Genomic DNA, 16,590 nt, shown 5'->3' with positions numbered 1-16,590 from the left:
ACACACACACACACACACACACACACACACACACTAGTGAATTCCCCTCTGACTCGTCCTCACCCGGAGTTTGAGTGTGTGGATGTGCAGTACCTGTGTGTGACAATTTTTGTTTTGGGATTAGAGTCTGACCTGTGTGTGTGTGTGTGTAGTTGTGTGTGTAGTTGTGTGTTTGTGTGTGTGCATCCATGCTGCTTTGCATTCCATTGCGATGTGCTCAGCCTCATTCTGCAACAATAGAGCATAGTTCCCGTAGAAATACGTTGTGTGTGTGTGTGTGTGTGTGTTTGTGTGTATTTCACAGTGTGTGTGTGTGTGTGTGTGTGTGTGTGTGTGTGTATGTGTGTGTGTATTTCACAGTGTGTGTGTAGGGGAGACCATGGGACTCACAGAGAATTCATTCAGTCAGTGATGTTGGGCGTGTTTTCCAAAGAGAGAGGGAGGAAGGGAGAGAGGAAAGAGCAGAGGGAGGAGGACATGATGGAGGGTGTGGACATGTCCACCTGCCTGTCTCTCCTCTCATTAACGTGTACGCTAACAAGCTGCAGTAAGTATGGAATTATACCAACATGTCCTGAGAACGCCGCGTAATGCTATTAAGACCAGAGGACAGTGCTGTGAGACACACACACACACACACACACACACACACACACACACACACACACACACACACACACACACACACACAGGGTCAAACAGTAGTCCTTTCACTCAGCCCTTAAACAGGCCCACTGTGAGCTCCATCAAGGCCCTGTGTGTGTACACACACACACACACACACACACACACACACACACACACACACACACACACACACACACACACTAGCCTTACCTTAAATGTAGCTCTGAGTGGATCCAATCATCAGAAACACACAGTATGGAGCTGACAGACTCACAGTACAGGTCATGTGACACATCGTCGAGCCCACGATGTGATTTTAGATAATGACACTGTCCTGCACAGAATTCATGACAACAGCACTTTGTTTGTGTTGAGAGTAGCAGCTCGCAGAGGCTTATTAAGGATCCTTCAGCTCCTCAGAGATCCTCCAAATACATGAACATATTGAATCCCAGAGCTTTATAGTGAACTGCAGCACGGGTCAACTGTCTTTCAAAACTCATCACAGCTCTGCAGCCCCGGATCCACTCTGGTACACAGACCTGCAAGGAGCACATGACTACATGTTGCCATGTGGAGATTTTGAGCACAGCCCTTGGAACAACATGCTGGTTATAGTTGGAATGAAAAGAAAAAACTGTTGTTCAAAGTTTATTTGAAATAATTCCGTCAGGCGTCTTCTACTCATTAATGTTGTAAAGAAAAAAGTCTATAGATAAAGAATAGTTGTCCTGTCAAATCATCATGTCGTGCTCTTACTGTGCTTTTGTTGTCACTTTGTCACTTCATGAAGCTCCTACTCAACTTTTCTTCATGTAACTAACCCACCAATTCAGCTAAGTTTCTATTTTACAGAATATGAAGCCCAATGTGAAACATATATAAGCATGATAAAAAAATAAATACAAAATGAATTCATTTGCACTTGGCATAAAAACTGCATTGGCCTGAATCCAAACCAGAAAAAGGATGTGATGTCACTGTGCAAGGGCAGAGCATTCACAAACTGTCCACAGCAGATGAGAGTAATGTTGCATTGCTTAGTCGGACAGTGTAACATTGCACACAGTGAAGACGCCAAGAGAATCTTTTTCTGGCCAGCGGGATGGACGACGTCGGAGCTGCATGCTGGAATGATCAGACGGGCTTTAAGTGGGAGAAAGTGAGTGAATGTTAAAAGCCTGAGGACGTCTCTTGTCAGTAAACAAAGGTTAGAGTGAGGACTAACTTTTCCACACAGTTCAGGTTCAGTACATAAATCCTCCTTTGTGCCTTACAGTGCGTCTCATCGTCGTTTACATGTGAAACATGCATCCCCGCAGTAAACTGCAGTGCATTATGAGCTGTGTGTCTGCCTGTATGTTTATCTGTATGTAGTTGTTACAAACACAACGGTTATTTTCTCATACGTTTTAACAGTGCTGCTTACATGGAAGTTACATTTAAAGCAGTTTTACTCTTGTTGCTATCACTGTCTGCAAAACAGCAAAAAGCTAATATGTGGAAGTGAACGGCATCGTCTGTTTCCTCGTGCTGCACACACACCAAAGAGCCGTCCGCTCGTGAAAACGTTCAAACACCTTCTTCATGTCTGAAGCTCTGCAGCTTGACTTTAACTTCGTTCAGTACTCCATGTGGGCTGCAGTGATTTCTTTATAAGGCCGTCATGATTGAACGTTGACATTATTGGTCGAACACAGCTCTGTTTACTTTTCACATACACTAACACCCACACACGCACACTCACTCACTCACTCTCTCACTCTCTCACACACACACACACACACACACACACACACACACACACACACACACACACACACACACACACTGCTAGATGCAGCAACAGCGTTTTTGTTAGTTACATGGAAAAGCCCTCACTGACTCTCACAGCCTCTGCATTATTAATCTGTGTATTGCGTTCTATTCATTATGCACCATACGTGGCCTACCGTTGCAGAAGAGCTCAGCTGTCACATAATGATCTTAAACACACACACATACATGCATTCACTCCTTCTGCTGCTGGTAAGACTCTAAACCTACATGACAACGTTGACCATCACTAGTTTCTACACCACTGAAAACCACGCTTCAATTTTGACTGGATAAGCTTAATATTCATATTTTATGCTCGGCGTATGGACACACACTCCCAGGACCGGGATGAGTCATCAGACTATTCTGGTCCACGTCCCGCCAACCTCATCTGACGCTGATGAGTCTGGAGGACAGGATTACTGACAAAGTGAAAATGAAGGTTCAAATGTGTCGTGTGTGTCGTGTGTGTGTGTGTGTGTGTGTGTGTGTGTGTGTGTGTGTGTGTGTGTGTGTGTGTGTGTGTGTGTGTGTGTGTGTGTGTGTGTGTGTGTGTGTGTGTGTGTGTGTGTGTGTGTGTGTGTGTGTGTGTGTGTGTGTGTGTGTGTGTGTGTGTGTGTGTGTGTGTGTGTGTGTGTGTGTGTGTGTGTGTGTGTGTGTGTGTGTGTGTGTGTGTGTGTGTGTCCGTTATGAAACACACTGTGTTGCTGTTGAGACAGTTGTCTGTCATGCTTTTAGCCGTGTTTTGCACCCCATGACGAGGAGGCGACTGAAGAAATGTCACCTCAAAGATGGAAAATGTAGAAGTCAGTGAGCGTCCTCTCTTTGTCCGACAGAGCAGTGATGTCATCGGCCACTGTTGGAGACTCTGCGTTAAGTTTCACTACGACACATTTAACCACTTAGAATTTGCTCCTCCCATTCCTACCGCTAACCAGAGCTGGGCGGAGGCGTCGACATCATCGAGGACATAAATCCGTGAACATGAATAATTTGCGTCGACGCATCGTGACAAACAAACGAAACAACTCGATGGCATGAAACAGAAGAAGAAGAAGAAGAATTCACACAACAACAACAACAATGGCAGCAGCATGTAAGAACAGCAGCGCGAGCACAGAGGAGCAATAAGTAGCAAAAACAATCCCGCACTCAGATCAGCGTGCAGTGTGTGTGCGCTCTGAGCACCCGACGAGGGAATTAATCACAAGATGAGTTATTTGAAAAATAATAGTTTGGGACATCTCGACTGCTAACCCAACCATGAACTCTTTACAAATCCCCTTATTATACATATTGATGGCCACATGGGCAACGACTGAGGATTTGACATTGGACAGCCATTAATATCCTGATCCTCTCGTAGACCGACAGTTACAGCACTCATGGATGATTCCTCACCTTCAGACTTTGCCTCTGTATGAGAGGAAAGTGATTTCAGTATTTGACGACTTGGGAGTTAGATCAGACTCAGTGATGAAGTGTAGCTTTCACAAGCTCTGTGTGTACTCACCTGCTTGTGCTCCTGATCGCTACAAAGTTAATGTCACGATTAATGATTGTGATTTTTCATGACAGGGTTTCAAGTACTTCTTCTGCCTTTTGGAATGATTGAGTAAAGAGGTTAAAGCTGCAGACTACAGACTTGAGGAAGCTGAACAAAGTGAACGTGTGCATGAAGCACTGTGTCGTTAAGGTGGACAAAATGAGACTCTGAGCCCAAAAAATGTCGTCACACTTAATGGCCTGCTGATGCAGGTGGATGCATTAGGAATTAGTTCATACACTAAGCCATTCTCAAATAGAAGGCATCACCTGTATTAGACTTCCTGTTTAATCACAGAGGAGGGCGTCATTCATGGTTTTTTTTTGTTGTTTTTTTTTTGGGGGGGGGGCGGGGCGGGGGGGGGGGGGGGGGGGGGGCTTTAGGGCTTTTAAATATCAGGCTGCCACACCTTTTTATAATGACTTCCTAAAATACATGACGCCCCTTATGCATCATACATCAGATAAAACCCTGCAGCATTATTTTATTGAGGAAGTGCTATATCAACCTAATGTATTGTATCTTGTGGTGTGTGCATGGCTGAGATGTGAATGACACTTTACCCTGAGGCCTGAGCCGTGCTTTAGTTCCAACAATTTGTTGTGCAGTCCAACAAAAAGGAGCCGTATAGATTTGGATCTCCCTCCAACCAGCCCCAGATGAATCGGCCTCAGAGAAGCTTCCAGACTTTACTCTACATGAAACACGATGAACTGCACCTGCACGTCTCCTGACACTAATTATAAGACACTGGCTGTTTGTCTAGTGATCAGTTGCACCTATCCAGCTCCCCTCCCCCGTGACTTCAGACCGCTCCCTGCACACAGTAACAAGCTGGAGGCCTGTGGAGGCTGTCTCTGTCTCACTGCATTGAAGTCATGTTAGTGATAGTCACAGATTCTAAAGTCAGGCTTGGAGTTCCTGTCTGTGTGACGGTGAGTTTTCACAAGGTTTCAGTGTCACTTCATCATGAAGCTGCTGGTTTGATGAGTGAAACTGGAGAAGGGTGATAGTCTGTGTTCATATCAGATGTGCATAGGTGACGGATCATGTATCTTACATGCTATTGTGTGTGTGTGTGTGTGTGTGTGTGTGTGTGTGTGTGTGTGTGTGTGTGTGTGTGTGTGTGTGTGTGTGTGTGTGTGTGTGTGTGTGTGTGTGTGTGTGTGTGTGTGTGTGTGTGTGTGTGTGTGTGTGTGTGTGTGTGTGTGTGTGTGTGTACTGTGGGTGTGTCAGAATTTTTTTTTTCTTTCTGAACAGTAGTCATTCCAAAATGGTGTCTCCTTCCCTTCATGGACTGACTGGTTGTCTCCTCATGTTTGATGCTCATACTGTATGAAAAGATGTCATTTCCTGTTGTGGGGGGAAAAAAAAAAATTGGACAAGTTGACTTTTCCATCTGACAACGTTATAAAGGCTAACAGCCTCACTTCTGATGGAACGCTTGACATGTGAAGAGCTGCTTTACGTGTTTGTCTTGCAGGTTTCACAGCTCTCTGTAAACAGAGACACCCTGTTTACACAAGCAGTGATTTTTGCCAAGGGCTTAGGTGTGATCTCTCTACACGAGAGCAGATTAGAAGGATGTTTTAAATGAATCATTTCAAGATAGAAGCTTCAATCTGGTGCAGCTCATATATTAAGCCTGTTTCCCTCCACAGTGACTCAGGGTTTGACTCAGGCCACTGTTCACAGAAACGATTCACAGATAACAGAATTTGACGTCATTTAAAAAAAAAAAAAAGTTTTGATAACCGTCGTGCACAGGTTGTTGCTCTCAGTTTGTGTGTGTGATGAGCTGAAACCTGAACCCATGTGTTTGTGTCTGTTTGTGTCAGGGTGTATTGACAATGTGCTGTGATTGTGCGGCTTGGTGACGTTCACTCAAAGGCCCGCCAGGAATGTGAAGGATAGCATCTCTGTCAGATTAGCGTGATGGCAGCTGGACAGGGGGACCCCACCAAGTGCACACAAATACACACACACACACACACACACACACACACACACACACACACACACACACACACACACACACACACACACACACACACACACACACACACACACACACACACACACACACACACACACAATACAACAAAAAGGCTATTTAATGGATTTCCTTCTAACCTTTTCAAGCGATGTTGTCACTACACACTCTGCCCACAGCGGTGAATTTCTCCAGTTTACATGAGAGCGTCTGGTTAGGAAGTTTTACGAGATGACACCTCGACATGACGGGATGGAGGTTTGCCCTGTGGGTGCACTTGGAGTTGTGATTTACAGGGTGTGAACAGGTATCAGATAACAGAGATCACCTTCCCCACCCCCCTTTTTTTCTTTCATGTAAACTAAGTGAGGGAGGGTCATGATGTGTGTAAGTGTGTGCGCTCATGAGAGTCTGCCTTTCTATAGGCCGAGGCATGGTGTGCCTCTGCAGTAAATACTCAGTCTGTGTCTGAGTGATGACAGCGTGTGGTTTTGCGGGTAGTAAAAAAAAGAACAACGATTTATACCACTTTTTTTACATCTGAATACTTCCTGTTTTCAAGGAACCTGCATGAGTCGATAAACCTTTGCCCGTCATGTGACCCGGGGCTTCTCCCTTTTATTGGCTCGTTTGAAGATTCCAACAGGACGCAAGTCTTTGAACACACTGCCCTTTATATAACTACAAATACACAACTGTCACACCTGCCCTTTATCTAGGTGAGTGACCATGAACACAACAGCAGTGTTACAGAGTGCAGAGATGCCTAAGAAACTCATTTATTTTATTCAAATAGATGGTTCCTGGATTTGAAGTCATGAAATGCTAACGCTGTTAGCACGGCAAAGGCAATTGCCAATATGTGTTAGCGCCTGAATAATGCACCAGCTGCCACTGATCCCAAGACGTCTTGAGTGCTCTGTAACTGAAGTAGAAGCAACACTCAGATGAGCTGGAACAAAAGCCCATAGAACAGGTTCGTGGTAAAAAGCTAGATGACAGTCCACAGTACTGTGTCAAATGATCTGCAGATGAACTCTGTCATATATTTGACACATGCTGTGGATCAAGGACGTGAATAGGGTAACATCACTGCTTTCCTTTGGCCTTTTGCACCAGCAGTGAAAACACTTGAACTTAAGTTAGGGTGTGAAAGAGCTGACACAACTGTATGTACAGGATGCTTTCTGCATGAGCAAGTCTTATTTGCTTATTTTGCGTGTGTGTTTGTTTGAGAGTGAGAAAGATCGACGAGTAAGTGCGAGCGATAAGTCCGTCGTCAGCATCCTCTGGAACTCAAAGACAGAAGTGTGGCTGCAGAGAAACAAAAGAGGAAACAGCTCAAAATACATGCATGGGGACACATGGAAATAAATGACTTATGTCTGTTATTTTAGGAACTTTTGAGTATTTTAGAACAATAAACAATTATAAAAAAAGTTAGTTTTTATGTTTTGCATCGAAGATTATACATTTTGTCTGTGACACTGACTGTAAGAGGAAGTGCCAGGAGCATCGACCGCAGAGTCATAAAACTCACTCAAGCAACAATGTGAGCCCTCTCTCTCTCTCTCTCTCGCTCGCTCGCTCGCTTTGCAGTTGAGTGGGCCATGTGACCCACCTCTAGTAGAAAGTGACATCAGTGGTGAGCTCTCCACACAGAGACTTCAGGCTCACTGGACACTTTGTGTTTTTCCATCAGACCATGTTGAAGCTGTCTGCTTGAATACATATTTCATATGTATCGCATACAACTCCCAGAGTTCCACCTGTTAGAGGGCCTTGAGTTCTGCTCATGGCCTTTTAGAGTGCATATCCACATAGTGAAAGCATTGAAGCTCTGTAAGGAACAATTCAACAGGTACCGCCTGACAGCCTCTGTGTGGTGGAGCCTTTTCATTTAAATGTATCTGTTATTGGTGGAGGCATTGTGTTTTGGCAGAGGTGCTGCTTGTCAACAGGCTTGGGGCCACAGACCAGGAAGGGGCCCCAGGAGGGCTGACACAGTTTAATGTGCAGAATGTGCAATGATATTACATGGGAGCCCATTTGGCAGCATTCAGTGTCATCACCCTGCTGAACCCTGGTTGAAGGGCCCCCCCAATAGATTTTTGCCTTGGGCCCCAACAGACTGTGTGTTTTGGTGCTGTCTGCCTTGTGATTTGTGATTTGTCAGTAAAGCTTGAAGGGAATCTTTTTAAACATAGCACTCAGGATGATTCGGCCTTTCCTCCAGAATTGATTTTGTCTAATTGCTTACATTCATGAAGTGATTCCGTTTTCACCCAAAAGGTCAGAGGTTAATTGACAATGACTTTATTATGTAATGGACTACATCAATAATACACAATGATAAAAAACATACAGCCTGGAGGACCCCGGTGAGGTCAGCGTTCCCCTCAGCTCTCGGCCCATGTGACTCTGATAAAGAGCGGTTCATGGTTGGAAGTGAAAGTAAACTGCTGGCAGTTTGTTTTATGGCCTTATTGTCCTTGAACAGTGAACACTCCGATGCACTTAGCAAAGCCTTTTAGTAACACAGTTAATGCAGCTGGGGGCAGGCGGACGTACAGTTGCCTGCTTTTGTTAAAAATGACTCCGAGGGGGGGAACGACTTTAAAGTCACGCCACACTAAATGAAGAAACATCGACCTGTTCATGTTTCTGTGATATTTCAACTTAATGCTCTCTTCACAGTTTGACTTCTTTCCTGCGTGTACCACACACATTGAAACCCTCGTTTCCTTTGGAATATTTACCTTTATGATAAGGGCTTAATAATTTCTGGAAGTGAGTAAATATCTTATCATTTACCAGACACCATATAAGCTCTTATTCAATGTTTAACCAAAGCAGAGATCAGATAGAGGCCATGCAGGTTTTTAGTTCGACTAAAAACAAAGACGTGGTCACAGAAGTAGCAGTTGAATATTTAATTTTTATTGAAGTACTTGTTTAAGCCTTGTTTTTTTTTCTGTTGCACCAATACACCAAGACAAATTCCTCGTTTGTGTAAATGCACTTGGCAATACAACTTCTGATTCTGAGAAGTAGCAGCATCAGAAGCAGGAGCAGAAGCAACCGTGGCATCACGTCAGAGAGAATCCGAAGGGCCCTTGAGCAACAAGCTCCGAGGCCCCTGACCCTTAAATGCTTCCCGGGGATTCGTGGAAATTACACAACACTACATAATGTTGTTTTATATTAAAGTGACAGGATGAAATACAGAGTGGTTTTGGGGATTAGATCTTCTGAGTTATGTCACACATCACCATGGCGACCGCTATAGGATCCATGCTGATGTCCTGCCAAGGTTGGGCTTATAGAAAACCTCGCACACTCCCCTCACTTCTCTACATCTGCCGTTTCACTCACATTTATCTGAGCCTCCAACATGTGGACTGATCATGTCTTTAACTGTTGATGTTAGAAAAACATGGAAGGCTTTGACTCCTTGCTTTTCCTAAAAAATATATATTTTAAACCTTTTTATTAAAAACAAAAACAAAAAAAAGAAAAGCTCGTTGGTCAGTTTCACACGGGTAGCTTCGAGGCCGAAAAGATTAGACAGATGATTACTTGTTCAAGTATTCAGATAATTTGCTGGCAGTGATTAAAAACAATAATGTCATCTGCATCAAACTTTCTTCTGTTGCTCTAACATGAGTAACACGTCTCTCTGGCTGCTCTCTTTATTCCACACAGCACCTGAGTTTGTTCCTGCTGAAGCCAAAATAAATCTCTCTCTCTGTTCTTGGTGTTTTCGGTTTGTATTTCAAACCCGTCCTTGGCTCATTGTTTGTTGACTCTGTGCTCATTCAGCTGCTTTACGCTCAGCGCACAGACTCAGACATGTTTCATTCACGCCTCCCTCTCCCACCTTTAGCCCCACCATCACCACCACAGGCGCCTGCCCACTCGGGGACTTGAAGTGGACGAGGAGTCTGTAGCCAGAGTACAAATCGAGGAGGACGAGCAGGATTTCCAGACGAAGATAACACTTTTGTTTTGGTATGAAATCATCTTTGGGCTGCATATCTGAGCGGAGGTCAGTCGCTGGAACAGCTGCTCTCAGTTGGAACATTAAAGGGAGGTGTGGGTGTGCAGAAAAAGGAACGCTTTGTTTTGCCTTTTGCGCTCTGAAAGTGGCACATTATACCTTTTTAAGTAGCTGCAGCTTCTTCAGATTTGTAAGCATTAAAGGTTTCACTTGAACTTGTGCCAGCAGTCATTCAGGTTAATCACAACAAGTGGCCAATTACATGTCAACACTCCGAGCACAACACTGTTTGTCCTTGTTACACTTGAATGTAATGACTTGAATCTGTTTTACCACATGTTGTTTACACACACTGGTGATGTGGTGAGGCGGATTAAAAAAGAGGCTTAACCTTCACCTCTGCTTTTTTAGCAGCCGGAGGACACACACACACACACACACACACACACACACACACACACACACACACACACACACACACACCCCCAACCTCTCATGGGCACACAAACAGGCTCCCCCACACACACACACACACATGCACATGGCTAATCCACACATACAATCACACACTCCGAGGCGTTTGTCAGCAGACTGCACAATGGAAACTGCCTCTTCTGTGGATTTCCTTCCTTTGGTTGAATACAGATTATTTCCGAATGGACACACCAAGCTTGTGAGCAGGATGTAAAAAAACAGGAGCTCTGCTCAAACGAGGTCATTTTGCTGGGGTCAAAAACCTTTGAGGAATACTTTCTCTTCTGGGGTTCAGAGAGGGAAAAAAACCCCGCTCTGTGTGATCCAGGCTGATGAGTCGTCTCGTCTCCTGATCGGACCGCCTGTAGTGCAAATGAGAGTTCAGCAGCTCAGTGTTGAGATGGCTGTTTTTAAATCGTATCAGTTGGTATGTTTGGTGGCATGACTCACCCGGCTGGTCTCGGCAGCTGACATAAATAACATACTGTATACCAAACACACACACACACACACACACACACACACACACACACACACACACTGTGGGGTTAAATATGGAAAGTGGGGCAGTGTTTCCGGAGCAGCATGACTTGGTGGTGGACACACCCTACTCTCAGTCTGCTGCTGATACACTGGCTGTCAGCTGCGTAATGAGCACATCTGTGTGTAGTTTATTTCTGTACCTGCCTCTGAAAACACTCAGTGTTAACTGTGTAAGTGTTCATGTTGGATAGATTTACTGATTAACTCTATGACATCCAGCTATGTGGCTGATTGACTGCTGGATTGATTGGTCCAGTTGATGAACTGTTTGGTTAATAGATGCTATTAAGAGATCAATAAATACAATGTCATTGACCTATAAGGGTTTAAACCCCCCCCACCTGTTTAGCTTTTGGAACAAGACAAAGAAAACATTTTCAAACATCATTGTACAGTAAAGGTTTTTATTCACGTCTTCTTTTTACTCAGATCTGTTTTACACTGCGTGTCACATTCACACACTGTAATGTGTCCGTCAGTATGACTCTGAGCTGCTCTACAGCCAAGATGTAAACAAGCACAGTGAACGGATAGCATCAGGTAGGAGCAGCGAGGTTTGGCAGTACTTTGATTGAGAAAATGGAGATGTTTGTATGTTGGTTGTCTCTGGTTCAACTTGAATATCAACCAGAACAATGCTAATCACATTTAGCACGGGCATGTGGACGTTAGCTCAAGGGAGGGAGGATAGAAGGCCGGCCGTGTTAGCGTTGCTGTTTGCCGCATTCAGAAAACTGCTAGCTGACACTGTTTACCTGCAGACCATCAAGAATAAATTGGGCTGAACTTTGACTGTTTTATCAGTTTTTTTCTTGTCTTGGAACTTTTCATGTTTGTGTCTGCACGCGGATAAAGTTAGCAGACTAAAGTTGTGCGTTGCAAAAAAGGAAATAACTTTAGAGAGATGAAATACTTTAGTTGTAAATATAAAGATAAGATAAGAAAAAGTATGTGGACTTACTCTCCTGTGGGAAACACGGACATGTGAACATTACTCAGGCAAAAGTCCATGATTTCTTATTTCTGAAAGCATACAGGCATGAATCTGATCTTGCAATTTGGCTGGAGGGACTTTTATCCCATTAAGTGATAGTGAAGTTACCTCAAAGAGGCAACCTTAAGGATTTAACTGTGGTGCATTCAGGCTCTATTGAATGTTGAATACCATGTGCTGCAAACACGATGCACTTTATAAAACACACTAATAACACATCTGTCAAACCAAACGAGGAAAGGTGGCAGCGAAGGAACAGGCAGATTTTTCTCGGCTTCAGGAAACATTACATTTGATTCTAAAACTATTAAATAACATCCCGCGAGATATGTTGGTTAATATAGGCTGAGATCAGGGCTCTGTGCAGGTAGGTTTAGCACTTCCACACGAGATAGGAAAACCTTGAGTTTGTGAACGGAGGGAATTTTTCAGGTGGTTTAATCTAAATTGGGACTCATTTCAAGTTCAACTAAGAGGCCTTGCAAAAAAAAAAAAAAAACAGAAAAGCCTCAGACCTGAAGTACAATAAAAAGGTTATAAAAAGATATTCCAGCAGAGGGGGCTGTGGAGTTATTTTGGATGTTGGAGGAACTGATCTCAGAAACAAAACAGCCTTTAATGTGATAATTTGTGGTTTGAAACTGCCATCAATTGAATATGTCTTAGCGATTGACATGTACATAACAGCAGGAAGAAAGGAAACCGTGCGGACAGTTTAAAGCAGGTCAGAAAGGGAAGTTCAGCATAAAGTGAAGACCTGTTTTTGTTGATGTTTTGTGAAGATGATGAACCGAGCAGAGAGAGAGAGTAGCTGCCGCCAGAAGATAATCTGGCATTATAGTCGGAGGATGACACAACATGACTCTGCAAATTCCCCCGCTGGTCATTGGTCAGCTGAACTCCCGGATGAGCTGATGACTGCTTGGATGTGGTGTCTGTTTGTGTGCGTGTGTGTGTGTGAGTCCATGTTTAGTTACAGATTGTGCATCTGTGCTCTCCAAAGTCATGCATTTCTGTCAATGTATCTCCAGCTGATACTGTGCCTCCCTGTGGTTGGTAGTGGTACTACAATCAGTGATTAACAGTCATTTTCTCAGTTAATGTCAGAGGTCGGGATCAGTGGGTTCATCCTGATGCACTCAGTCTTTGATCCGGGTCTTTTCACTGCAAACTTTTTTTTTTTTTTTTCCCAGTTCACATCAGATGTCTCCCTCTTCGCTGACAGCCACCCCATTTACTCATTTTGTGCATCTTTCTTGTCACATAAGACTTCTCAGGGGGCTGTGATGCAATCGGCTGTTATTTTCTGTTTTTCCTGTTGTCATTGCATAAGCTGGGAGTTTAAAGGGAAATTCCGAGTTCTTTCCTCTTAATCGCTTCTCTCTATTTCTATCTCCCATTTCATCATTTCCTCCTCAGCTTCAGCATCTGCTTCATTTCCTTTGGTTTAAAATTCACCAAAACACCGTAAACACTTTCCTTTTTCTGCATCCCACCTCCCAATATGAACCGTAAAGATAGATAGATAGATAGATAGATAGATAGATAGATAGATAGATAGATACTTTATTGATCCCGAGGGAAATTCAAGGTAAAGCCAAAAATAAATTGCAGTAATATAAGGTCGAAGCCAGAATTAGGTAAACATGCCTTTTTAAAAACACAATCTGGCTTTACATATTGCAGCAAAGGGCTGAGGTCGGATTCATACCAACGGTTGCTGAAAGGGGACTATAGCTTCCGTACATAGGGCACATGACATTACCTAAATTGATACAGTCTCTGTTTTTAAAATAATTGATATTGAATATTGTATTGTAGTTTTGACTAAAAGCAGAGAGAGAGAAAGCACCATCCAATTTGCAAAAATATCAGGTCAAAGTTTGAAATTCAGGTATTCTTAGAACCTTTAAAGTTTATATAGTGATACTCAATCTAAACTCTTACTCATATTGATCTGAACTGTTTAACTGTCTTTGTTTTTTATGGACAACATCATTAATGACGTTAATCACCCTTATGTCTTTGTTTTGTTTGCAGCCATGGCAGAGTTAGACTTGAGTCTGAGTGACGCGCTGACCGACAGCGTTCCCCAGCAGGGCCCTGAGAGCCTGGTGGAGCGGGATTTCGTGGCCCAGTTGGAGGCGGAGGCCTTTGATGACCAGATCGGGGAGACGGTGGGAAAGACGGACTACATCCCCCTGCTGGACAACGATGACACCAGGGCAGGTGAGACTGTTAGCATGGAGCCCAGTGGAGTATGGGATGTCCCTACCTGTTCCTCTCTTCTGTTCATCCTTATAACAACATAACAAGGACACAGAGACAAAACTGGGACATGTAGGAAAAGAAAGGACAAACCCTGTATGTCAGTGTCCAAAGGAAACACATTTCACCGTTCCGTTGAAATCATTGCTGCTGTATAAGTAGTCTCAATGTGTGTAGCCCCTACACTGTATACAGCATGGACGTCGTGTGAGTGGTGTGAGTGGAAACCCTACGATGGGGGTCGCCATGTTGGAAATGCTGAGCAACAGGCAAAGAGGTTCAACTGAGGCCTCATGGGAAACATGTTTGACGTGCTCCCATGTCAGTCAGATCACCCGTTTTGAAAATGAATGCATAAGTTATATCAAGTGGACACTGAAAGAACTGCAGTTTTCTGCTCTTCAGCATCAGCTTCATTTTCAGCGCCGCAGGTTGCCATATAGTGTATTCAGATTTTTGAGACATCCGCCATTGAATGGACCTTCACCAGTGCTTGCCTAAGTGTCTTGGAGTGCCTTTGAAAAGCTGATAAAATATTTTTTACTTAGTATCCAACCATGAGCTTTGTCTGGAGCTTTAAAGATCACACATAATGCTGAAACCATTTGTGTCCTGAGTGTGTCTGCGACCCCGACGACAATGAGATAAGTCCGTCCTCTCCGTCTGTTGCCTGCTCCACTTCTCAGAAAACGTGTACTGATGCTAAAGAGCTGTGCACTTACAGATTCAGGCTAATGATTGAGTCCTTGTTTTAAGATAATTGAATTGTAGAAGTTCAAATGGAATTTATTTTGAGTTTATTCCCCCCATAACACTTAAAGGGAAACTTCACCCATTTGTATTACACTTTGCATCATTAGAAACTTTGTAGTATTTCTAAATGGACCCCGCCCTCATTTTCCCCTGAGACGGGAAAGCTCTTTATTTATTTGCCTGAAGAGGAGCCTGATCACGCAAACATCTTGAATGTGAATTGCCCCACGGGGACAAATAAAGTTTTTTGAATTTGAATGAGTCATTTTGCGTCATCGGAGGCTGCTGTGGATAGAGAGGGTGAAACTACATCGCTCGTTCCTCATGTTTTCGACGCATTGAAACTACAGATTTATTACAGATTAGTGGGCGGGACCTCATCCCCGGAATCGACACTCAACGTCCGCCATCTTGCTAGAGAGCTACGCTAACAGGCTCTGTGGAGAAAGTTGATAAGAACTGAGATTGGCAGGGGAAAAAAGTATGTTTGAACTTCAAACTGAAATGGATGAAGGGGGTTTTGAAGGTGTTGGGCTGGAGTCAGATGTTCTTGGCTCTCGTGTTGCAGTTGAGGAGGAACAGGAGGAACCTGCTGCCAGCTCATGTTGCACAAGGCAGATTGTCAAACCCTGAATAACAATAGTAAACTAGTTTAGGAAATGTTAGTTCGGCAGGGTGTAATGCTGCTTTAAAGAAAGGGATACTTCTCCCGGGGAGGACAAGCAGCCCGGCCGCCTCGAGCGGGGGGGAGGGGGGGGGAGGGGTGGACTGGTGGTGTCGCTGCTCTCTCTGTTAGCTTATGGACACATACATAGTCTGTTTGCTGCAGGAATTTGATATTAAAGATGCCAAAGTTCCTTCTGGAAGAAATCTTGTAATCAGTTGAGAAAACGGCCGTATGTGTTGTAGCATCAGTCGGAGTGGCCTGAGGTGCTGTGCATGCTGGGAGCTGTTGTCTTTCATCCACATGAGCCAAAAAGACACCACATGTCTACGACACACATGACCCAACGTCAATACAGAGCCATATTTCACCCAGTGAAGTATCCCTTTAAAGTGCAATTTCCTAAACAACTTCACTATTGTTATTCAGGGTTTGACAATCTGCCTTATGCAACATGAGCTGCAGCTGCTCCTGACTGACTGATAGTATCAGGCACCGCTGGACACTGGCTGCCATTTTGGATCTGCTGGGTTGCCATTCAGCCGTAAAAGGGGGACATAGTAGCCCAAAGATAATCAGGCATGGCGGTCGCTGCTTTAAATATCCCTGCCAACCAGTCCAATTTTAGGAACTTGGCTCGATAATCTATGCCAACTCAGAGCAGTTGTCCTCTGTCCAATTGCCCTCGCCTGGTTTTATTCCTGAGGTTGGTGTGTCCTTGTCCAACCTGCCTGCTTATAAAAAGTCCAGGTCATGACCCCTCAGATGATACATAACAGAGCTGTCACAACACGCAATGCTAAAGAGGAAACGGGAAAGATCCCAGAGTGTCAGGACTTTCTAAAAGGGTTTGTGTCAAACCGATGCTGCTGCTCCAGATGTCTCTGAACGGAACAAGCTTTTCATTCAC

The 16,590-nt window shown here is 44.0% G+C and overlaps 1 protein-coding gene across 10 annotated transcripts in view; it reads left to right on the top strand.

Annotated features, from left to right (window-relative positions):
* The window catches only part of LOC306834810 (uncharacterized protein), a 106,418-nt gene that overhangs the window by 11,964 nt on the left and 77,864 nt on the right, over nucleotides 1–16,590 (top strand). For all 10 annotated transcript variants that reach the window (XM_079361019.1, XM_079361022.1, XM_079361026.1 and 7 more), the window contains exon 2: nucleotides 14,036–14,224. In XM_079361019.1, coding sequence (XP_079217145.1) covers nucleotides 14,038–14,224 — 187 coding nt within the window. In that variant the 5' untranslated portion in view covers nucleotides 14,036–14,037. The remainder of the gene's footprint in view (nucleotides 1–14,035; nucleotides 14,225–16,590) is intronic.

The sequence above is a fragment of the Symphodus melops genome, assembly GCF_947650265.1.
Source record: "Symphodus melops genome assembly, chromosome: 14".
Lineage (NCBI taxonomy): Eukaryota > Metazoa > Chordata > Actinopteri > Labriformes > Labridae > Symphodus > Symphodus melops.
This window is presented reverse-complemented; position numbering and strand designations above follow the sequence as displayed.